Consider the following 23,450-nt stretch of genomic DNA (forward strand, 5'->3'; position numbering starts at 1 on the left):
GCACGAATCACAAGTGCATTTTTGACAGTTGCCACGTTTTCTTTTTATCCTCTTGATTCGTGCTTTGGCCTCAAAGTTAGCTAGTACTTGCCTAGCGGCGGCCAGGTCCAGTTTGGTGTTATCTTTGAAAATCATCAATTTATACCCTGTTCCTTTTGTTGCCATTTCAGGATCTATAGGCACGGCTGAGATTTGCATGGCTTGGCGTACTGAATGTATTAACCGAATAAAGCACGGGATCATACCCGGTACAAACAGCTCCCCCAAAGAAGTGATCCAACCAATGGCCGGTAAGTATAGAATTCCATTTCTGTACTGGGACACGCGCAACTCGTTTTATCTCCTCTGCTGTTTTCATGATAGCTTCCCCATTACCATCTATTTCTAAACAACACTCAGAAGTATCCCATTTCCCACAGACACCCCCTTCTTCAGCTAAAAGATAATCTAAGGCTACCCGATTTTGGTCCACTGCAGCCCTGGTCTGAGACAATTGTCTCGCTATGAGATTCAGTGCCTCAGCTGTCCGGTTGCTTATTATTTCAACCACTGCTTGCAACCGGATAATTCGGTTTAGCATGTATATTGGGGTACGGTATCCCCAGCTTCCATCTTGGGCCCAGGTGGCTGGATCATAGTATTCAATTATCCTTTCCGCAGGCCATTCATCATCTTTCCAAGTTTGCGTTCCTCCTATGGGGACATTTGTTAAACCCCTCTTCTCTCTCTTTAAAGTTTCGTGCAGAGGTTTCCCCAGATGACTCCCTTTTTCCTTTGGGAAAAGGAAAAATGCTGGTTGAATTATCCCTATTGTACAAGACCCTCTCCATTTAGGCATTAACTCGTTCTAAGCTCTATTCCCACATATCCAAAATAATCCATCGGGGGCTTTCCACGGTTCGTTGACATCAGTAGAGGCAGGATTCTGCCAAGATCCCCTTAAATCCCCCATTTCCTCCAAGGGGTTTGCTTTGCTTCGATTCTTCCAGCATGTCGTTTCATTTCCCAGGCTACAATTTCGAGACCAATATCCATTAGGTGGACCTGGCCACCGAGTGGGAGGAATAGAGGTATTTGATGAATTTGCCCGTAACACTAACTTACTTCCCGGGCTCTCTTTTCCATAAGATCTGTAAACAGGTTTTTCCCTACTGTTGGTAATTGTAATCCCTTGTCTTTTTTCCTTATTTCTTCATACCGATCGCTATTTTTCGGTACCAATTTTGTTTCTCTTGCCTTCTTTTCAATTCCTGAGTGGCACTCTTAACTAACTCCTCCTTATACTGATCTTGCACCCCCCCTCCATCTGAACAGCCGCACATAGCAGCTTGTGTAAAACAGGTACTCTGTTCTCCCCTAGGGCAGGAGACAGAGCCCACACCGAGTCCACCTTTCCCTAGGTGAGTTGCTACCCGTAACTTCTGCCCCTGGATTTCACATTTTTCCAATTTTGTTCTGTCATAACACCCAGAATTAACATGAGTGTGATAACTGAGAACATCCTGTGTCAGTCGTCCTATTCTCACGCGCTCATAGCATTTGGTACAGGGGTTGGCCAGGCTAAGTTGGGAACAGTAAGTCCCCACTCCTAGCAAGAGGATCAGGTCCAGGTTTCTACACCCTCTGCCTCTCTGGCCGACCAGGTTGCAGCCGGCAGCCGAGTTTGTCATCTTCTCGGCAGCAAGGGCGGCGCGGAGTCGAGGACGTTCTCGGCGCGCCCCAGGGATTTCTCTGGAGGTGGCTCCGGTATGTACGTATGGAAATGGCATTTTAAAGTAATGAGCTGCCCGCTGGGGCTGTTTTCCTTTTCTACCTTTTGTTTTGGAGTGAATCAATGGGGGGACTCGGGGGGTGACGATGATGTTACCGGAGGAGCAGGCCAGCGAGAGCTGGGGGCTCACAGCCCCAAAATGCCTGAAGAATCACGGGCAGGGTGTTCAGTGGTAGTGTGAGGAGGAGAAATTTCTCCCTGTCCGCTGCAGGGAAAACAGAACAATCCCCCATCAAAGCTGTCCTAGAGAAATACTTGCTGTTTGTCATTCAGGCTCTAGAACGGCCCAGTGTCCTGTTAAAGGTTGCGGTGGTGCGGGTCAGGGATCCCCAGGCTGTGCCGGGACCACAGGACGGCTGCTGGCGGAACCAAAGTCCAGGACAACTTCTCGGAGGTAAGAACCTTTCGATTTGTTCTCCTCAGGGCACGTCCCTTTGCTTCTGGACCCCTCACAAGCTTACTCGCCTAATGTCGCCATAAGCAGAAGGGACGAAAATGGCAAAGAGGACGAGATCCTCATGATCTCCCACTTTTATATGAAGTATTCACGTGAATGGGATGTTATACACAGTTGGCCAGTTTCTCGGTCACCTGTTTCTTGTTGCCCCTCTTGCAAGATGTGAATCTGTCCTTAGCAACAAGTTAGCATTCCATTGCTCTGTTTACCACAACATGTATCTGGTTCTCCAGGAAAATGGGGCTAATATGAAGCTTTAGCTGACAGGCAAATTCACTAAAAGAGAAACTTGTTTTGTAACAAAACCAGCACAGCCCCCCACCGCGAGGGGCATGTTTTTTTCCCCCCAGGAGTTCCGGAGGGGACCCAGGAGTTCCGGAGGGACCCAGGATTTCTGGGGGGACAGAAATGACATTTGTGCCGCGGCGGGTCTCAGTGTCGCCGTCCTGTGGACAAAGCGCGGTGCTGCACCCGGCCGCCCCAATGCGGTGCCGCGGCGCGCCTCAGTGCTGCCGCCCTGTGGCGAAACTCGGGTACTGCAGCGCACGGCCAGGGGGCAGAGACGCTGCTTGACCCGAAGCAGTCAGAGGTGCCAGATGAGAAACACAAGCAGTCAGAGGTGCCAGATGAGAAACACAAGCACTCAGAGGTGCCAGATAAGAAAGAAACGTCAGAACCGGCAGGAGCTGCGGTTTCAGAGCTCTGTCAGCGTTGATCTTATGACTCTGATTTTGATGCGAGCCATTTTGACTTACATTATGCTACAGTGTTCTGTTTGGCACTGCTAGTGGGTAACAAATAATTGTGCTGTACCACAGCACGAGGTGATAATATTTCGTAGATTTGTACTGCCAAAGAATTTGCAAGTATATTGCAAAGGGGGGAATTCAAGAGAAGCTGCCAAATTAATGTATAGTGTGATGAAGTTACAAAAGACAAGCCTGTCATCAGGCAGTTGACATAAGAAATGCTTTCTGGAAACGTGCAAAACGAGGGGCTATGTTTCAAGAACTCTCCTGTGGAATTGCTGTGTTTCAGGGGGAGCTGTGACCGCCCCATGCTCAGCAGACCCCCAGCCCCGGTGGGGGGAGCAGCGCCGGAGCGGGAGACGCGGCACCGTCGTCCATCCCCAGCGTGCCGGGGGGTGGCTGCCGGCCTGTGGGACGTGGCTGCGGCTGTTCGGGGCGCTGCCCCCCCGGGTTTGGGGGCTCTGGTATGTACGTATGTGAATGGCATTTTAAAGTAATGAGCTGCCCACTGGGGCTGTTTTCCTTTTCTAACTTTTGTTTTTTGGAGTGAATCAATGGGGGAATTCGGGGGATGACGATGATGTTACCGGAGGAGCAGGCCAGCGAGAGCTGGGGGCTCACAGCCCCAAAATGCCTGAAGAATCAGGGTGTTCAGTGGCACTGTGAGGAGGAGAAATTTCTCCCTGTCCGCTGCAGGGAAAACAGAACAATCCCCCACCAAAGCTGTCCTAGAGAAATACTTGCTGTTTGTCATTCAGGCTCTAGAACGGCCCAGTGTCCTGTTAAAGGTTGCGGTGGTGCGGGTCAGGGATCCCCAGGCTGTGCCGGGCCCACAGGACGGCTGCTGGCGGAACCAAAGTCCAGGACAACTTCTCGGAGGTAAGAACCTTTCGATTTGTTCTCCTCAGGACACGTCCCTTTGCCTCTGTCCCCCTCACCAGCTTACTCGCCCCCTGGTTCCCTCAGAAACCCATTTCCTACCAGCTCCTCTGTGATGACCCTGCCTGCCTTTGGGTCCCTGCAGGCTCTTTGGTGGCATCACGGTGCCCGTTTGACCTCTTGCCCCATTAAATTCCCCTCTTTTCTCTCTTCCCCTGAAAACTTCCCCATTTGCTCTTGACACATCCCAGAGGCCTCATTTTTGCCCTCTTGTCTCCTCTCAGGACCCCCCATGTGTTGGCCGCTGTCGAGGGTTTAGATTGCGGGGTGACAGTAAAACCCTGGCAGGTGTATTGTTAACCCCCTCTCCCCCCCACTTCCCCCTTTTGCCCCTCCCTCTCCCCCCGTCCCACTCAGGACAGGCGATCGGGAGGGGGAGAAGGACAGAGAGAAGAGAGCTGGAAATAGTAACAATGTTTTACTAATGCTACTGATAAGAATAGAGAAAATAATACAAAATATACAAAACCAATCTTGAATGTCTCAGCACCTGCAGAGCCGGCACCCGAAGCGTGGTGAGCCGGCACCCAGCCGTGGGGTTGGTTGGGCGCGTCGTTGGCGGAGCCGGCACCGACGATCTCTGGACACGTCGAGGCGCTGCGGTGGGTTTTCCTGGAAATTCCAAGGCCCTGGTGTTTTATGATTGTAACTACTTACTTACTGTAAGACATTTAGAATGAAAACGTAAATAAGAGTAACCAGAAGAGTCTTTGGGAGTAAATAATGCCTGTCATCTCCTCTAGCTGTTACTCAAAACTCTGCAGACAGTAATTATCTCCAATTGATGTAGTAAAATTTAAAAGAGTGGAATATAAATACTGGAGCACTAATTGGAAGTAATACCTGTGGAGAAAAAATCTCTAGTTTATAATAAAAAATAATGTGTGCTAGTTAATCCGGCTGGTAGTAATGTAATGATAAAAATGTTAAAGTGTAAATAAATGAAATTATTTAGGCGTGAGCAATAACTAAATTTAATTTCAGCTATTACTTCTTGGTGCACTAGGCAGCAGTTATTCCCAATCTGAATCCTAGTTTAAAAACCATGTTGTTTGGAATTCCTTTGAAATGGTAAAGGCAGAAAACTAATGTGGAGTCATTGGTAGCTCCATTTGCACAACCGTTATGAAATAAACTGCAGGCACGAATGACTGCATAGGAAACAAAGTAAGGAAGCTTTAGATTTTAAAGAGCATTGGAAAGTAATGGGGAGTGTTTAGTATTTAAATTATAACAGAGCCATGAGATTGGAGGCAACAACGCTCAGAACCAAACGGAGTCAAAACGTTACTTTTTTTTTTTTTTTTTTTTAAAGAGAAGTAAAAAGGAACCACTAAATAGCGGCTGTTTCTAAATGGTGAGGATTCAGAATGGACCAATGAGATGGCTCGGGAGGGCTGGAGGGGCGGAGCGCTGATAGGCGGGGAGAATGGCAATTGATGTGCTTAGGCAGCCAATCAGGTTGCCGGAGGGGCGGGCGTTGGGCTGTCCGTACTGTGCATGCCCAAAGTGCGCAGTCCTCAGTCAGGTCCGACGTGAGGCGGGCACCTGGGCGCGGACCGCGGAAGGCGCATCCAATAGGAGGACGGCGCGGTGGGGTGGAAAGCAGCCAATCAGAGTGTGCCGACTCAATCCCGTTTGAACAGCTGCCTGCCTTGCAAACGCTTCCGTGGTGTCTCGGGGCGAGGGGGGGGAGGCTGTGGAGCGCTCATTTTGGCCTCTCCGTCCCGTTTGCCTCGCTCTCCCTCTCTCTGTGTCACCTTGTCTGGCTCCCTGTCACTGTCTTTCTCTGATAAGCTGACCTGCTCTTTGTCCTCCTTTTTTGCGGAATCACAGGCTCATTCTGCTTGGAAAAGACACGTGCCATTTTAAATTTGGGGTTGACTTCTAGGGTTTTTTTTCCCCATTAGTGTAAATCGATGGCACGTTGTCCTGCGGCTCAATCCCCGTTCTGTTCCGTGGAGTCTTCAATTTAGGATGTTCGGGTAAGAAAGTTTGTCCTTCCAGAAAAGGAACAGTCATTGGTAGGACTGAGAGAGGCTTTGAAGTGCACGATCAGAATTGAAGCCAGATTGCACTTGCCGTTGCTGCTGTCCGTCTTGTCTCTCACTGGTTTCCCCACGGCTCCCTAGTGTTTGGTCATGTTTTTTCCCCAAGGAGAGGCCGTGCGGGTGAGGATTGAGAGGATTCGGAGCGGGCCAATCAGATGGCGCGGGAGGGCTGGAGGGCTGGAGGGGCGGAGCGCTGGTTGGCTGCCTAGGCACGTCAGTTGCCACTCTGTCCGCCTATCAGGTTGCTGGAGGGGCGGGCGTTGAATGCTCCGTACTGCGCATGCCCCAAAGAGCGAGCGCTGATAGGCGGAGAACATGGTGATTGGCGTGCAGCCGTCAGCCAATGATGTTGCCGGAGAGGCGGGCGTTGTGGTCTCCCTACTGCGCATGCCCCAATAGCGAGCGCTGATAGGCGGCGAGAGAGGTGATTGACGTGTCCTAGGCAGCCAACCGAGATGCGGCAAGGGGCGGGTGCTGCGGTATCCCTACTGCGCATGTCCAAGCCGTGAGCGCCTCGGTTTGGGGCGGGGGGGGGTAACCGGGAGCGAACGGGAACGGGGGTCGGGGCTGCTGCGGAGCGCTCGCTGCGGCCGGCGGGGTCGGTGCCCGCGGAGCCCGGCGGGACGGCGGGAGAGCGTGAGGGGAACGGAGCGGCGAGAGACGCGGCAGGTGAGTGCAGCCACGGCCACGGGGACCGTGCCGCTGGAACGGGGGGAGCGGGAGGGGCTCCGTTTCCCCCCCGCCCTTACGGCCGAGCTGGCGAAGCTGGTGGGCGGTGTGCGACCCCGAGGGCAGGTGCGCTGAAGGCTTGCGGTCTGGAGCCGCGTCTCCCTCCGGCGCAGCGCCCGTGCCCGGTCCGGCAGTCCCTCCGGGAGCGGCGCAGCCCCCGTGAGTGGGGGCACGTTTAAAAGCGGAGCTGAGGCGCGGTTGCAGGCTCGGTGGTGGGGCGCCGCTTCGGCGGGAGCTCCGGGCGAGGTGCGGCGGGTTCCGTGTCCTGTAGGCGCGGCTTTCGTGCCGCGGCTCTCCGTGTGCTTTTTTGTTTTGTTGCGTTTGTTTTTTGGGGTTTTTTTTTTCGGGATTCCCGCGACACGCGGCGCGACCGCTCGCCCGGGGCTGCCGCGGCGGGTCTCGGTGTCGCCGCCCTGTGGCGAAACTCGGGTACTGCAGCGCACGGCCAGGGGGCAGAGACGCTGCTTGACCCGAAGCAGCCAGCGGTGCCAGATAAGAAACACAAGCACTCAAAAGTGCCAGATAAGAAACAACCGTCAGAACCGGCAGGAGCTGCGGCTTCAGAGCTCCATCAGCGTTGATCTTATGAGTCTGATGTTGATGCTAGTCATTTTGACTTACATTATGCTACAGTGTTCTGTTTGGCAGTGCTAGTGGGTAACAAATAATTGTGCTGTACCACAGCACGAGATGATAATATTTTGTAGATTTATACTGCCAAAGAATTTGCAAGTATATTGCAAAGGGGGGAATTCAAGAGAAGCTGCCAAGTTAGTGTATGCTGTGATGAAGTTATACAACTCATACCCTCATTAACCAGTTGATGTGAGGTAAAATGCTTTCTGACCCCCTGCACGCTGAGGGGATATTTTTCACCTTTTAGATCCTTCTGCATGACAAGAGGGAGACAGATGATTAAATAACACGTTGTTTAGAAGCAGAGTGCTTAGTTTCTATTTAACTAATAGGTGTATTGTCAGCGTATTGGCCAGCGTGCCGCAGAGGAGCAGGAGGCGCCAGCCGGCCGGGGGCAGATACCGGGTGCGTCCCCAGCTCGCCAGAGCTCCCCCTGAGCCTCCTCCCGCGGCCCCGCTCGCCCCGTGCAGCCGCCCCCAGCTGCGGCAGCTCCTGCGAAGCCGTCCCGTGTTCTTGGGCCGCTCCCGAGCCCCATGGCGAAGGCGGCAGGCCGGCCGGCCCTCGGCACCTCTCCGGTGGCCCGTGCGGAAGGAGCAGGCTCAGGCAGGGGTGAGCTACGGTGCTAACGGCCGCCGCTTCTTCTTTCCCGCTCCCAGAGGCCACGCTGAGGATGCGGCCGTTCGCTGCCACCCCGGGGATGCCGTCGGCTGCGCCCGCCTCGGGCTGGCGAGGCTCGTCTGGCAGTGCGTCGGGAAAAGCGACGAGGGAGCGCGTCCCGTCCGTGGACGGGTGCTGCCGCGGCTGGAGCCGGAGAGGTAAAGAGGAAGAAATGCGGGGCCGTCGGGCCGACGTCTGCTTCCTGCGGCGGGCAAGAGAGGGAGCCCCTCTCTCTGGGTGGCGAAGGGTCCCTCTGCGTGGCGTGCAGCGGGCCAGGCCGTCAACGTGCGCGGCAGGTCTGTGCGCGTATCCCGGAGCGGGACGGCTGCGTGGCGAGCGAGCCAGCGAGGCTCCGTGTCCCCGAAGCCTCGTCTCGTAGCAGCCCTGACACCCCACCGTGTTTTCCTAGGCTGAGGACGGCCGAGCGCCCCGAGGGAGGAGAGGAGGGGACAGGAGCGTCTGAGATGTTAGAAGCCTCCTGGCAGCCACCAAAAGCGAGAGCCGCTGTGAGTCCCTGGCCCTCGGGCCTCGTCCCCGGCTTCCGTGTCCTGGTGCCTCCCTGCCCCTCCGTCTCCTTTTTCCCCACGCTTTCTCTGGCCCATTCTTGTCCCCGCTGTTCTCTTGTCCCCGCTGCGCTCTCGTGTCCGTGTCCGTCCCCCCGCTGCGCTCTCGTGTGCGTCCGTCCCCCCGCTGCGCTCTCGTGTGCGTCCGTCCCCCCGCTGCGCTCTCGTGTGCGTCCGTCCCCCCGCTGCACTCTCTTGTGCGTCCGTCCCCTCGCTGCGCTCTCGTCCGTGTGCGTGTCCCCCCGTTGCGCTCTCGTCTGTGTGTCCCCGCGCTCTTCTCTTCCTCTCTGTGTCTGTACGTGCTGCTCTGTCCCCCGACCTTCCTGTCTTTCTCTTTCCTTCCTCCCTCCCTTCGTCTGCTCTCTTTGTGCCTTTGTCGTGCTCAGCGTTGCTGGCGTTCTTCATTCTGTACGGCGCTGTTCCCGTCCTCGTTCCTGTTCTGAGCCTTCGTGCTGCCCCCCGCCCCGTTTTTCTCTTTTTTTGTTGTTTTTTCCCTGCCCTCCGTCTCTCCGCGGGGCTCCTCATTCCTGTCTTTCTTCCTCCAGCCCCCTGTGCTCCCCGCGGTCTCTCTCGCTCTGCCATCGGTTTTGCCTGTTGCTCTCCCTCTTGCTTCCCGTTGATAGGAGGAACAAAAATCTTTTAGAAAGCCCTCGGCATAAGGTAGCAAGACCAGGCCTAACGTAACAGAAACCTAACAGAGAAAAACTGGCTCTACAGGGACTGGAGGTGGGGCAAAGCGGGATGTCCTTGGCTTGCAGGCTGGGAAAATGGAACGTTCCACAGAATGGAGAAGGAGCTACTCTAGTAGCAGCACAAAATGACAGTGGGCGTGCTCAAGAAATGAGGTCGAGAAGCCCACACCGGGGCGGGGGGGCACCGGGGACCGCTGGAGACCCTTGGTGGACACGCTGGCACACCAAGGAGGGACTGCCAGCGAAGGGTGGGGTTATGGAAAGAGCTTCCGTTTAATGCATTAACTAAGCGCTGGGAGCAAATGAATATCCAATAGGTAGATGTAATCAATACCAAGAAGCGTGAGTCACATGCGCGCTGGATTACAGGGGCGATCCTTGAGCGTGCGGTGCGCTGTATTAAAATTGCCTGCCGTTTAACACTTTCAGAACAGTGTTAAGGAGTCTTTTTTGCCGACGTTTTGGTATCTCCCCGCGTCCCGTGGTTTCTCGCTGCGTCCCCGTGTCCCGCTCCCTGCCCGTGGCCGCGTTCCTCTCTGTCCCATTGACCGTGCCGGGCTTTTTTCCTCCGTCTCCGCCCCGCCGCGCCGATTTGTTTCTTCCTCTGCCCTGTTCCTCGGTGCTCTTCCGGCCTCTTTTCCTCTGTCCCCCCCGCTGCTGTGTTCTCTGCCTTGTTTTTTCAGATACCTGTCCCTGTTTTCTCTTCTCGCTTGTGAAGAGAAGCTGCCAGGGGGCAGAGACGCTGTGTGACCCGCGGGGTTCGCAGTCAGGTCTCCGCGTGTCAGTGTCCGTCCCCCCGACGGGGGTCAGGTCCCCGTTTGTGTGCAAACAACATCCCTCTCTCGGTGCCTCCTTAGAACGTTTAATGACGTAAATATTGCTACTGCTAACGTTGTCGGTGCGGCTTCTTTCCTCAGTGGATCCGTCTTGCAGTCGGTGGCACACGAATGCTCGGCAACAGCAGGAGCGGATTGAAAGGACCGGCCGCTGGAGGATGCCGAAGACTCCCGGGTCACTGATGGAAGCAGCTTTGCGTAAAGCAAGGGGTACGTGAAGCCGGGCGTGCGGGGACGGCTGCCCAGCAGGTAATGGGAGCTGAACCTTTACCTCCAGGGACTTCTGCCCAGAAAGCTGAAGAACTTGCTCTCCCGCGAGAGAGCGAAGGGGGGTATCGATATTGGCCGGCACGAACAGCTCCCTGCTCAGGCTGGCCAGCAGCATTGCCGTGCCGGGGGGCAGCTGCCGGCCTGCGGGCCGGGGGCTGCGGCTGTTTGGGGCGCTGCCTCCGCTTTGTTTTCCTAGGGGAGCCCCCCCACTTTTGGGGGGTGGTGGTACGTGCACGTGTAAATGACACAATGTTCCCAGCTGCTTTGTTCTCTGCCTTGTTTTTTCAGGTGCCTGTCCCTGTGTTCTCTTCTCGCTTTTGAAGAGAAGCTGCCAAGTTAACGTATGCTGCGATGAAGTTATAGAAGATGTAGCCCTCATGAACCGGTTGACGTGAGGGAAATGCTTTCTGAGTGCCTGCACGGTGAGGGGACACTTTTCGCCTTTTAGATCCTTCTGCATGAGAGGAGGGAGACAGAAGATTAAATAACACGTTGTTTAGAAGCTGAGAGCTTAGTTTATATTTAACTAATAATTAACAGATGTGTTGTCAGCCAGAAACTAAACGGTTATAACTAACCTCATCCAATGCAGTACAGCACGCGGCTTAGCAGCGCCGCTGACTCTGCCGTCCTGTTTCTTTCCCCGTGTCAGGCGGCGAGGCGGCCGGAGGACCCGCTCTGTGCGGCCGCAGGACCCGTGGAGTCGAGGACTCTCTCGGCGCGCCCCAGGGATTTCTGTGGAGAGACTCCTCGTCTGGGTCGGGTCGCCCAGACGAGGGGACGCGCGAGGACGGGTGAGGAGTCTTTCTTTGCGGAGAGCTGGGGCCGGGCTTTTGGTACCGGTTGTTGCGGTGCTCCGTTGCGGTGTAAAGCCGGCTCTGTATGTAGCGGTGAGGCGTGCCGTAGTTCGGTTTAATTCTTGGATAGGCCTTGGTTCTGACCGTGCACTGGAACGGCAAAAACTACAGCTTTTCCCTTTTCCAGGTTCAGAGCCCGTGCCTCATTTGGTTATATCTGTAAACATTCAGCATCTTAGCACGAATCACAAGTGCATTTTTGACAGTTGCCACGTTTTCTTTTTATCCTCTTGATTCGTGCTTTGGCCTCAAAGTTAGCTAGTACTTGCCTAGCGGCGGCCAGGTCCAGTTTGGTGTTATCTTTGAAAATCATCAATTTATACCCTGTTCCTTTTGTTGCCATTTCAGGATCTATAGGCACGGCTGAGATTTGCATGGCTTGGCGTACTGAATGTATTAACCGAATAAAGCACGGGATCATACCCGGTACAAACAGCTCCCCCAAAGAAGTGATCCAACCAATGGCCGGTAAGTATAGAATTCCATTTCTGTACTGGGACACGCGCAACTCGTTTTATCTCCTCTGCTGTTTTCATGATAGCTTCCCCATTACCATCTATTTCTAAACAACACTCAGAAGTATCCCATTTCCCACAGACACCCCCTTCTTCAGCTAAAAGATAATCTAAGGCTACCCGATTTTGGTCCACTGCAGCCCTGGTCTGAGACAATTGTCTCGCTATGAGATTCAGTGCCTCAGCTGTCCGGTTGCTTATTATTTCAACCACTGCTTGCAACCGGATAATTCGGTTTAGCATGTATATTGGGGTACGGTATCCCCAGCTTCCATCTTGGGCCCAGGTGGCTGGATCATAGTATTCAATTATCCTTTCCGCAGGCCATTCATCATCTTTCCAAGTTTGCGTTCCTCCTATGGGGACATTTGTTAAACCCCTCTTCTCTCTCTTTAAAGTTTCGTGCAGAGGTTTCCCCAGATGACTCCCTTTTTCCTTTGGGAAAAGGAAAAATGCTGGTTGAATTATCCCTATTGTACAAGACCCTCTCCATTTAGGCATTAACTCGTTCTAAGCTCTATTCCCACATATCCAAAATAATCTATCGGGGGCTTTCCACGGTTCGTTGACATCAGTAGAGGCAGGATTCTGCCAAGATCCCCTTAAATCCCCCATTTCCTCCAAGGGGTTTGCTTTGCTTCGATTCTTCCAGCATGTCGTTTCATTTCCCAGGCTACAATTTCGAGACCAATATCCATTAGGTGGACCTGGCCACCGAGTGGGAGGAATAGAGGTATTTGATGAATTTGCCCGTAACACTAACTTACTTCCCGGGCTCTCTTTTCCATAAGATCTGTAAACAGGTTTTTCCCTACTGTTGGTAATTGTAATCCCTTGTCTTTTTTCCTTATTTCTTCATACCGATCGCTATTTTTCGGTACCAATTTTGTTTCTCTTGCCTTCTTTTCAATTCCTGAGTGGCACTCTTAACTAACTCCTCCTTATACTGATCTTGCACCCCCCCTCCATCTGAACAGCCGCACATAGCAGCTTGTGTAAAACAGGTACTCTGTTCTCCCCTAGGGCAGGAGACAGAGCCCACACCGAGTCCACCTTTCCCTAGGTGAGTTGCTACCTGTAACTTCTGCCCTTGGATTTCACATTTTTCCAATTTTGTTCTGTCATAACACCCAGAATTAACATGAGTGTGATAACTGAGAACATCCTGTGTCAGTCGTCCTATTCTCACGCGCTCATAGCATTTGGTACAGGGGTTGGCCAGGCTAAGTTGGGAACAGTAAGTCCCCACTCCTAGCAAGAGGATCAGGTCCAGGTTTCTACACCCTCTGCCTCTCTGGCCGACCAGGTTGCAGCCGGCAGCCGAGTTTGTCATCTTCTCGGCAGCAAGGGCGGCGCGGAGTCGAGGACGTTCTCGGCGCGCCCCAGGGATTTCTCTGGAGGTGGCTCCGGTATGTACGTATGGAAATGGCATTTTAAAGTAATGAGCTGCCCGCTGGGGCTGTTTTCCTTTTCTAACTTTTTTTTTGGAGTGAATCAATGGGGGGACTCGGGGGATGACGATGATGTTACCGGAGGAGCAGGCCAGCGAGAGCTGGGGGCTCATAGCCCCAAAATGCCTGAAGAATCACGGGCGGGGTGTTCAGTGGTAGTGTGAGGAGGAGAAATTTCTCCCTGTCCGCTGCAGGGAAAACAGAACAATCCCCCATCAAAGCTGTCCTAGAGAAATACTTGCTGTTTGTCATTCAGGCTCTAGAACGGCCCAGTGTCCTGTTAAAGGTTGCGGTGGTGCGGGTCAGGGATCCCCAGGCTGTGCCGGGACCACAGGACGGCTGCTGGCGGAACCAAAGTCCAGGACAACTTCTCGGAGGTAAGAACCTTTCGATTTGTTCTCCTCAGGGCACGTCCCTTTGCCTCTGGACCCTTCACCAGCTTACTCGCCTAATGTCGCCATAAGCAGAAGGGACGAAAAAGGGCAAAGAGGACGAGATCCTCATGATCTCCCACTTTTATATGAAGTATTCACGTGAATGGGATGTTATACACAGTTGGCCAGTTTCTCGGTCACCTGTTTCTTGTTGCCCCTCTTGCAAGATGTGAATCTGTCCTTAGCAACAAGTTAGCATTCCATTACTCTGTTTACCACAACATGTATCTGGTTCTCCAGGAAAATGCAGCTAATATGAAGCTTTAGCTGACAGGCAAATTCACTAAAAGAGAAACTTGGTTTTTAACAAAGCCAGGACAGCCCCCCACCGCGAGGGGCATGTTTTTTTCCCCCAGGAGTTCAGGAGGGGGGGACCCAGGAGTTCAGGAGGGGGGGACCCAGGAGTTCAGGAGGGGGGGACCCAGGAGGTCAGGGAGGTCCCAGGAGTTCAGGGGGGGGACCCAGGAGTTCCGGAGGGGACCCAGGAGTTCAGGGGGGGACCCAGGAGTTCTGGGGGGACAGAAACGATGCACAAATGAGATTTGTGCCGCGGCGGGTCTCAGTGTCGCCGTCCTGTGGACAAAGCGCGGTGCTGCACCCGGCCGCCCCAATGCGGTGCCGCGGCGCGCCTCAGTGCTGGCACCCTGTGGCGAAACTCGGGTACTGCAGCGCACGGCTGACAGGCAAATTCACTAAAAGAGAAACTTGTTTTTTACCAAAACCAGGACAGCCCCCCACCGCGATCCCCTCAGAACTCCTCTGATTCCCATCTGCTCCTCTCAGGACAGCTGAGCTTGTCTTTTGTGACCCTGAGAGCCCCCATTTATCTTCTTTTACCTACCTTTGTTGTTGTTCCCAGCCTATCCTGGTGTTTTCCATCCTTCGGGACTTCCTTGTTACTGTTGTGAGAGTCAGAGAGAAAATGAGGAGTCTCTGTGACTTACAACTGTCATTGTTGGTCTGTAGTGTTTTAGAGACGGATTCTTGCAGGATTGATTTCTGGTTTGTCCTTCCCTCCTCCCCAGAACGCGGCGCTGGTGCGAGTTCCCCAGTACACGTGTGTGTGTCCAGCCGGTCCGTCTGGGGGCGAGCGCGTCAGGGTGGGCAGACGGCTGAACGGACGCGCTGTCAGCGACTGCCGGACGAGCTGGGACTTCTTCGACCGTGTCCAGCCTTGTGCGTGTGGTTTGTTTTCACTTGCAGGCTGAAACAGCAGTTTCCTTAACGAAAAACACCCCAGCATGTCCCCCAACCCCCAACAAAAATAACGCCAGAACTGCCACCGAAAAAAACACAGGGAGTTTTTAAAAAAATTCCTTTAGCTTTCTCCCCCCGCCCTGCTGCGTTTAGTGCAGTGAGTGACCGTGAGGAGCCGGCTGTGGATCTGGCTGTTGAAGGGTGTGTGAAGGAGGAGGAGATGTGTGTAGAGCAGGACTGGTTGTGGAGGTGAGTGTAACTGGTTTGGGTGTGGGGTTGTAAATTCTTTTTGGAGGCTTCCTAGTTTCTGGTGTCACCTGCGGGGTGAAGTGTGATTCTGTGCGCAGGTTTGAAAGGTGCAACGTGCAGAGCTCCCTCATTTGCCACCAGATCTCCAAGTCACAGAGAGAACGTTGCCGTGCAGCTGCCAAGGACAGCGCGTGTCCCGTGCAGAACAACATCCTTTGTGCTCCGTGTGCGTGTTCCTCCTTTGAAATGAAGTTGCGCTGCCCGGTGTTTCCCGTTCCGTGCGGTACCTGCCGGGCTGAGTCTCCTTCCCCCGCTCCGGTCGGTTCCGTCGCGCTGCCGCAGCCTCGGCAGCACGGTGGGGCTGGTTGGACGCGTCGTTGGCGGAGCCGGCACCGACGATCTCTGGACACGTCGAGGCGCTGCGGTGGGTTTTCCTGGAAATTCCAAGGCGCTGGTGTTTTATGATTGTAACTACTTACTTACTGTAAGACATTTAGAATGAAAACTTAAATAAGAGTAACCAGAAGAGTCTTTGGGAGTAAATAATGCCTGTCATCTACTCTAGCTGTTACTCAAAACTCTGCAGACAGTAATTATCTCCAGTTGATGTAGTAAAATTTAAAAGAGTGGAATATAAATACTGGAGCACTAATTGGAAGTAATACCTGTGGAGAAAAAATCTCTAGTTTATAATAAAAAAATAATGTGTGCTAGTTAATCCGGCTGGTAGTAATGTAATGATAAAAATGTTAAAGTGTAAATAAATGAAATTATTTAGGCGTGAGCAATAACTAAATTTAATTTCAGCTATTACTTCTTGGTGCACTAGGCAGCAGTTATTCCCAATCTGAATCCTAGTTTAAAACCACATTGTTTGGAATTCCTTTGAAATGGTAAAGGCAGAAAACTAATGTGGAGTCATTGGTAGCTCCATTTGCACAACCGTTATGAAATAAACTGCAGGCACGAATGACTGCATAGGAAACAAAGTAAGGAAGCTTTAGATTTTAAAGAGCATTGGAAAGTAATGGGGAGTGTTTAGTATTTAAATTATAACAGAGCCATGAGATTGGAGGCAACAAAGCTCAGAACCAAACGGAGTCAAAATGTTACTTTTTTTTTTAAAGAGAAGTAAAAAGGAACCACTAAATAGTGGCTGTTTATAAATAGAGGTATTAAAAAGTTCCCAGGCAGTGATGATTCCCAACGGAACAGTAAAAGATATTTAGATGTAAAATAAAATCAGAAAACAGTGAGTTATGACAGTCTGAATTTAACCACAGCTTTTCTGGGGTTGTGCAAAAACATGACTGGTATTAATTACCTCTGAGTTAAAATAAAAGACAGCAAACTCGATGTGGTTAACAACAGTTAATTTTAATTTTTCAGTGTGCTGTCCAGTCTGGCCTCTCCCTCCAAGGGCGTGGTCTGACAAAGCCACACCCCCAACTCCACCCCATCAAAAGCTCCGCCCCTGCCAGTCTGTGCCCTCCCTGAGAGGCGTGTCCCTTACAGATCCCTCCCCTTTCATCGCGCCCACCCCCCAGCATCATGATGTATCAAAGCCCCGCCCCCATACTCAGCCCCTCCTAAGCCACGCCCCTCAGAGCACGTGCTGTACAGAGCCCACCCTTACCTCGGCTCCACCCCTCCCTCCCTAAGCTACGCCCCCCTCGGGCGTGCCCCTCTCCCTACCCCAAGAGGCTCCTCCTATGGGGGCGTGACACAAGGAGGCTCCACCCCCTGCCCACTTTCCCCAGGGGGACCTCCTAATGGGCGTGTCCTCCCAGTCCCGCCCCTCAGCACTGACCCCACCCGCGTGGGTGGGGCCACACTCAGCTGCGCGCGCTGCCGCCCCCCCCCCCCCCCCCAGGTGACCCCAAAGTAACTCCATAGCAGCCCTATGGCTGCCCCACCGGTACCGCTATAGCAGCCCCGTTCCTGCCCCATAACTCCAGACACGCCTCTGAGGAGCCCCCACAGCAGCCACTTCAGTGCCCCGCAGGTTATCACCACAGCCGCCCCTCCCGCCCCACGGCCGCCGCTCGGGACCCCCGGAGCCCCCGGCCCCGCACCCGCCCGCAGCCCCGCAGCGCGCGGGCTCGCGCCCCCGGTGCCGGTGAAGCCACGTCCTGGCCGCGGCCGGAGAAGCCGCCGGTTTCCGCCCCCACATCCCCGATCGCTGCTGCTGCCGCGGCCGGAGAAGCCGCCGGTTTCCGCCCCCACATCCCCGATCGCTGCTGCTGCCGCTGCCGCAGGAGCCGCCGCGGCCGGAGGAGCCGCCGGTTTTCCGCCCAGCCCCGACTGTCCTCCTTCCTCCTCAATCGCCGCCGCACGCAGCCATGACGTTTCCTCTTCCGCCATCTTGTCTCCCTCTTCTGTTCGCATTCGCTCTTTTATACCGAGGGAGGGAGGAGGCGCTCGCTGATTGGCTGACGGTGTCAGCCACGGGAGTCGTCCATTGGCTAATCCCCACGTGGGGTTCTCAGAGGGGGTGAGAGAAAGGCGCTGATTGGTCATCGTGTGGCTGAGGGGAGGAAGGCACTGATTGGTCACTGCCTTTCTGCCAAATTTCGCGCTCCCAGTAACCGGCGCTGATTCGCTAGCGCTCCTGAGGTAGAGAAGGCGCTGATTGGTCGTCGTTTTCCCGCCGACGTTTGCCCACAGCAACGGAGCGCTGATTGGGCAGCGCGGCTGAGGGCGCCGCTCGCCCATTGTCCGGAGGGCGGGCGGGGGGCGGGACTGGGCGGGACAACGAGGTGATAAAGGGGGCGGCGCAGAGCCCGCGCAGGACCAGACACGTGGAGGCGGCAGCGGCTGCGCGAGATCCTCAGCGCTGACGAACCGGCTGAGCACCCCCCCCCCCCCCCCCCCCCCCCCCGCGGCGGGAAACCCGAGAGCGGCCGGAGTCGGGTAACGGGGGGGGCTAGGGCGGTAATTATCGTGCGGGTGTTAATTGGGGCTCGGCGGGTTAGTGAGCGAGCGGCGGGCTGGGGTGGGTTTGGGGGTTTTGATGGAAATTGGGGTTTTAAAGCCGCGGGTTTGTGTTGGGGGGGGGGGGGGGGGCGGTTAAGGCTCCCGGAGCCGCTTTAACGGTTTGAATCGTTGTGTTGAAAGCGGAGCCGGTTCGGGGCTTTTCTCAGGAATCGCGGCTGGTTTGGGTCGAATTCGGCTTTTAAAAGTTTTTTTACGTAATTTTTGGGTATTTTGGGTCCCGATTTGTGCCAAAAGGCGCCTTTAAAATCTGTTTATTGGCGGTTTATCGGGAGAATTAAAGTTCAAAGCTCGGGGGGATTTGGGGCTTTTCCCCGGGATTTTGAGTCCAAATCAGGGTTTTTAGAGCCCTTATGTATTTAAATTATGATGTTTAAAGGGCTTTTTGCGGTTTTATTCCCTGCGCGGTGCGGTTCGCGGCTCCTGCAGATCTGATTTGTTTCAATCATTCAGCTCTCGGAGCCGCTCGGGCCGTTGGGCTCCATCGGCTTTTAAAGGTTCATTTAACGCGTTTGGAGCCCGAGGGGCCGATTCGCCACTTTAAAGCTTTTTGAATCTACTTGTGATCAGAATTTCTGCAGTAGATTGATGTTTAAAGCCCGGGGGGGATTCGGGGCTGTTTCCAGGGTTGCGAGTCCAAATGCTTTTTTTTCTTTTAACCGCTTATTAATTTAAATTATTATATTTAAACGGGGCTTTTTGAGGTTTTATGAGGGTTTTTTTGAGCATTTTGGGCGGTTCGGAGGCTCCTAAAGCCGCTTAATTGTTTAAATTATTAATTGTTAAAATAATTTAAATAGTTATTGAAATCAGTGTGTAAATTATTGTGTTTAAAGTCGGGAGGGGCATTTCGTTGCTTTTTGGGGGTTTTAGGGCTGAATTCACTTTATTGAACGTGTCTAGAGCTGGGGGTCCCAGATCTGGTGCTGATTTGCGCCCCCAAAAAAGCTTTAAAAATCTATTTATTGATAATTTACTGAATTAATATTTAAGCGGGAACAAATTCGGCTTTTTAACCCGCCGCCATTTTGTCTCCCCGTCCCGTTCTCCCCGCACGCTGAGGGGCCGAGGAGACGCTCGCTGATTGGCCGGTGCCGTCTGGCGGGAAAGCCTCCCGCTGGCTCCGCCCCGCGCGCTGTCTCGAGGAGAGGAAGGTGAACCCGCTGCATTGGTTACATGGGATTTTTACATTTAGTTATGTATTTTAATTTAATTTAAATTAATTTTAATTTATTATTTAATTTATTAAATAATATATTAATATTAAATGTATAAATAAAATCCATATAGTAATATACTACAACAAGATATAATATGATGAATAGCAGAAATATATATAATATATAATCTGATATAATTAACTGATCAACTAATATTCAATGATATTACTTAATGTAATTTATAATTAATATATAATGGCATAATATAATGATATATAACTTAATATTGTAATAATAATGATATTCATTATATATTATTAATATCTATATTAATATATAATTACTATGTAATGTATCTAATCTATTTTTACATAGATATCTTATTATATAAAGCTGTGAGGGACCATATTTGGGCGGGTTTTTGAGATTTTTAAGGCTGCTTGGTCTCAAATTCAATTTACTTCATTTTGGGGCTGTTTTTAGGATAATTTGTGCTCAAAGAAGCTTTTAAGATCCATTTTTTTGGCAGTTAATTTGCTCACTGGGTTAATACTGAAGCGGGGGGATTCGGGGCTGTTTCCCAGGACTGTGACACAAATAACGGCCCTTTCCTTCCCTTTCCCACTGCAGCTCCTGCTCAGAGAACAGCGAAGGCAGCCTGGCCGCCCCCCTCTGGCTGACTGCGCCCCCCAGCTCCGGCTGCCTGCGCCCCCCAGCTCCGGCTGACCGCCCCCCCCAGCTCCGGCTGACTGCGCCCCCCAACTCCGGCTGCCTGCGCCCCCCAACTCCGGCTGACTGCGCCCCCCAACTCCGGCTGACTGCGCCTCCACTGCACACCATGGCGGGGACGGGAGGGGGGATCACAAGGGTCTATGGGGCGGTGTGGGGGTCAGGGCGGCTCTAAGGTCAATGGGGCTGTTGTGGGGTGAAACACCCCTGAAGAGGCTGAACGCCCTGCAGGTGAGTGATCCACACGCTGACCCACACTGACCCACAGTGCTCCATAGCACCTCCATTCTGCCCTATAGATCCACAACACTGCCCCACAGCACACTATAGCTCCTGTACTCTGCCCCATACATCCACAGTAGTGCCCCCCAGCACCCCATGGCTCCTGCACTCTGCCCTATAGATGCCCAGTAGTGCCCCCCAGCACCATATAGCTCCTGTACTCTGCCGTATAGATGCCCAGTACTGCCCCACAGCACCATATAGCTCCTGTACTCTGCCATATAGATGCCCAGTACTGCCTCACAGCACCATATAGCTCCTGTACTCTGCCCCATAGATGCCAAGTACTGCCCCACAGCACCATATAGCTCCTGTACTCTGCCCCATACATCCACAGTACTGCCCCCCAGCACCATATAGCTCCTGTACTCTGCCCTATACATCCACAGTAGTGCCCCCCAGCACCCCATGGCTCCTGCACTCTGCCCTATACATGCCCAGTAGTGCCCCCCAGCACCATATAGCTCCTGTAGTCTGCCCTATAGATGCCCAGTAGTGCCCCCCAGCAACATATAGATCCTGTATTCTGCCCCATACATCCACAGCAGTGCCCCCCAGCACCATATAGCTCCTGTACTCTGCCCCATACATCCACAGTAGTGCCCGCCAGCACCCCGTGGCTCCTGTGCTCTGCCCTGTAGATGCCCAGTACTGCTGCACAACACCATATAGCTCCTGTACTCTGCCCCATACATCCACAGCAGTGCCCCCAGCACCATATAGCTCCTGTACTCTGCCCTATAGATGCCCAGTAGTGCTCCCCAGCACCATATAGCTCCTGTACTCTGCCCCATACATCCACAGTAGTGCCCCCCCAGCACCCCATGGCTCCTGCACTCTGCCCTATAGATGCCCAGTAGTGCCCCACAGCACCATATAGCTCCTGCACTCTGCCCTATAGATGCCCAGTAGTGCCCCCCAGCACCATATAGCTCCTGTACTCTGCCCCATACATCCACAGTAGTGCCCCCCAGCACCCCATGGCTCCTGCACTCTGCCCTATAGATGCCCAGTAGTGCCCCACAGCACCATATATCTCCTGCACTCTGCCCTATAGATGCCCAGTACTGCCCCCCAGCACCATATAGCTCCTGTACTCTGCCCCATACATCCACAGTACTGCCCCCCAGCACCATATAGCTCCTGTACTCTGCCCCATACATCCACAGTAGTGCCCCCCAGCACCCCATGGCTCCTGCACTCTGCCCTATAGATGCCCAGTAGTGCCCCCCAGCACCATATAGCTCCTGTGCTCCGCCCCATACATCCACAGTACTGCCCCCCAGCACCATATAGCTCCTGTACTCTGCCCCATAGATGTCCAGTAGTGCCCCCCAGCACCATATAGCTCCTGTACTCTGCCCCATGCACCCACAGTAGTGCCCCCCAGCACCATATAGCTCCTGTACTCTGCCCCATAGATGCCCAGTACTGCCCCCTAGCACCATGTAGCTCCTGTACTCTGCCCCATACATCCACAGTAGTGCCCCCCAGCACCCCATGGCTCCTGCACTCTGCCCTATAGATGCCCAGTAGTGCCCCACAGCACCATATAGGTCCTGCACTCTGCCCCATAGATGTCCAGTAGTGCCCCCCAGCACCATATAGCTCCTGTACTCTGCGCCATACATCCACAGTAGTGCCCCCCAGCACCCCATGGCTCCTGCACTCTGCCCTGTAGATGCCCAGTACTGCCCCCCAGTACCATATAGCTCCTGTACTCTGCCCCATAGATGCCCAGTAGTGCCCCCCAGCACCATATAGCTCCTGTACTCTGCCCCATAGATGTCCAGTAGTGCCCCCCAGCACCATATAGGTCCTGTACTCTGCCCCATACATCTACACTAGTGCCCCCCAGCACCCCATGGCTCCTGCACTCTGCCCTGTAGATGCCCAGTACTGCCCCCCAGTACCATATAGCTCCTGTACTCTGCCCCATAGATGCCCAGTACTGCCCCCCAGCACCATATAGCTCCTGTACTCTGCCCCATACGTCCACAGTAGTGCCCCCCAGCACCATATAGCTCCTGTACTCTGCCCTATACATCCACAGTAGTGCCCCCCAGCACCCCATGGCTCCTGTGCTCTGACCTGTAGATGCCCAGTACTGCCGCACAGCACCTTATAGCTCCTGTGCTCTGCCCCATACATCCACAGTACTGCCCCCCAGTACCATATAGCTCCTGTACTTTGCCCCATACATCCACAGTAGTGCTCCCCAGCACCCCATGGCTCCTGCACTCTGCCCTATAGATGCCCAGTAGTGCCCCCCAGCACCATATAGCTCCTCTACTCTGCCCCATAGATGCCCAGTACTGCCCCCTAGCACCATGTAGCTCCTGTACTCTGCCCCATACATCCACAGTAGTGCCCCCCAGCACCCCATGGCTCCTGCACTCTGCCCTATAGATGCCCAGTAGTGCCCCTCAGCACCATATAGCTCCTGTAGTCTGCCCTATAGATGCCCAGTACTGCCCCCCAGCAACATATAGATCCTGTACTGTGCCCCATACATCCACAGCAGTGCCCCCCAGCACCATATAGCTCCTGTACTCTGCCCTATACATCCACAGTAGTGCCCGCCAGCACCCCGTGGCTCCTGTGCTCTGCCCTGTAGATGCCCAGTACTGCCGCACAGCACCTTATAGCTCCTGTGCTCTGCCCCATACATCCACAGTACTGCCCCCCAGTACCATATAGCTCCTGTACTTTGCCCCATACATCCACAGTAGTGCTCCCCAGCACCCCATGGCTCCTGCACTCTGCCCTATAGATGCCCAGTAGTGCCCCCCAGCACCATATAGCTCCTCTACTCTGCCCCATAGATGCCCAGTACTGCCCCCTAGCACCATGTAGCTCCTGTACTCTGCCCCATACATCCACAGTAGTGCCCCCCAGCACCCCATGGCTCCTGCACTCTGCCCTATAGATGCCCAGTAGTGCCCCACAGCACCATATAGCTCCTGCACTCTGCCCTATAGATGCCCAGTACTGCCCCCCAGCACCATATAGCTCCTGTACTTTGCCCCATACATCCACAGTAGTGCCCCCCAGCACCCCATGGCTCCTGCACTCTGCCCTGTAGATGCCCAGTACTGCCCCCCAGTACCATATAGCTCCTGTACTCTGCCCCATTGATGCCCAGTAGTGCCCCCCAGCACCATATAGCACCTGTACTCTGCCCCATAGATGTCCAGTAGTGCCCCCCAGCACCGTATAGGTCCTGTACTCT

General features: G+C 53.7%; 1 protein-coding gene and 1 long non-coding RNA gene across 2 annotated transcripts; both read left to right on the forward strand.

Annotated features, from left to right (window-relative positions):
- The first annotated feature begins 3,280 nt into the window (after positions 1-3,280).
- On the forward strand, positions 3,281-4,920 carry LOC309447521. Its single transcript, XR_014185622.1, has 3 exons — positions 3,281-3,441; positions 3,736-3,856; positions 4,404-4,920. It is a non-coding gene; the product is annotated as an uncharacterized lncRNA (long non-coding RNA).
- A 6,016-nt stretch (positions 4,921-10,936) lies between these two features.
- LOC309447818 (uncharacterized protein) lies at positions 10,937-15,735 on the forward strand (the record flags this gene model as incomplete). Its single annotated transcript, XM_082068796.1, has 7 exons — positions 10,937-11,144; positions 12,746-12,785; positions 13,029-13,131; positions 13,430-13,550; positions 14,633-14,783; positions 14,958-15,053; positions 15,152-15,735. The coding sequence occupies 7 exons, from the start codon at positions 10,937-10,939 to the stop codon at positions 15,516-15,518; spliced, it is 1,086 nt and encodes a 361-aa protein (XP_081924922.1). The 3' UTR covers positions 15,519-15,735.
- Between the last annotated feature and the right edge of the window lie 7,715 nt (positions 15,736-23,450).

The sequence above is a fragment of the Streptopelia decaocto genome (genome assembly GCF_964273445.1).
Source record: "Streptopelia decaocto genome assembly, chromosome: 18".
Taxonomy (NCBI): Eukaryota; Metazoa; Chordata; class Aves; order Columbiformes; family Columbidae; genus Streptopelia; species Streptopelia decaocto.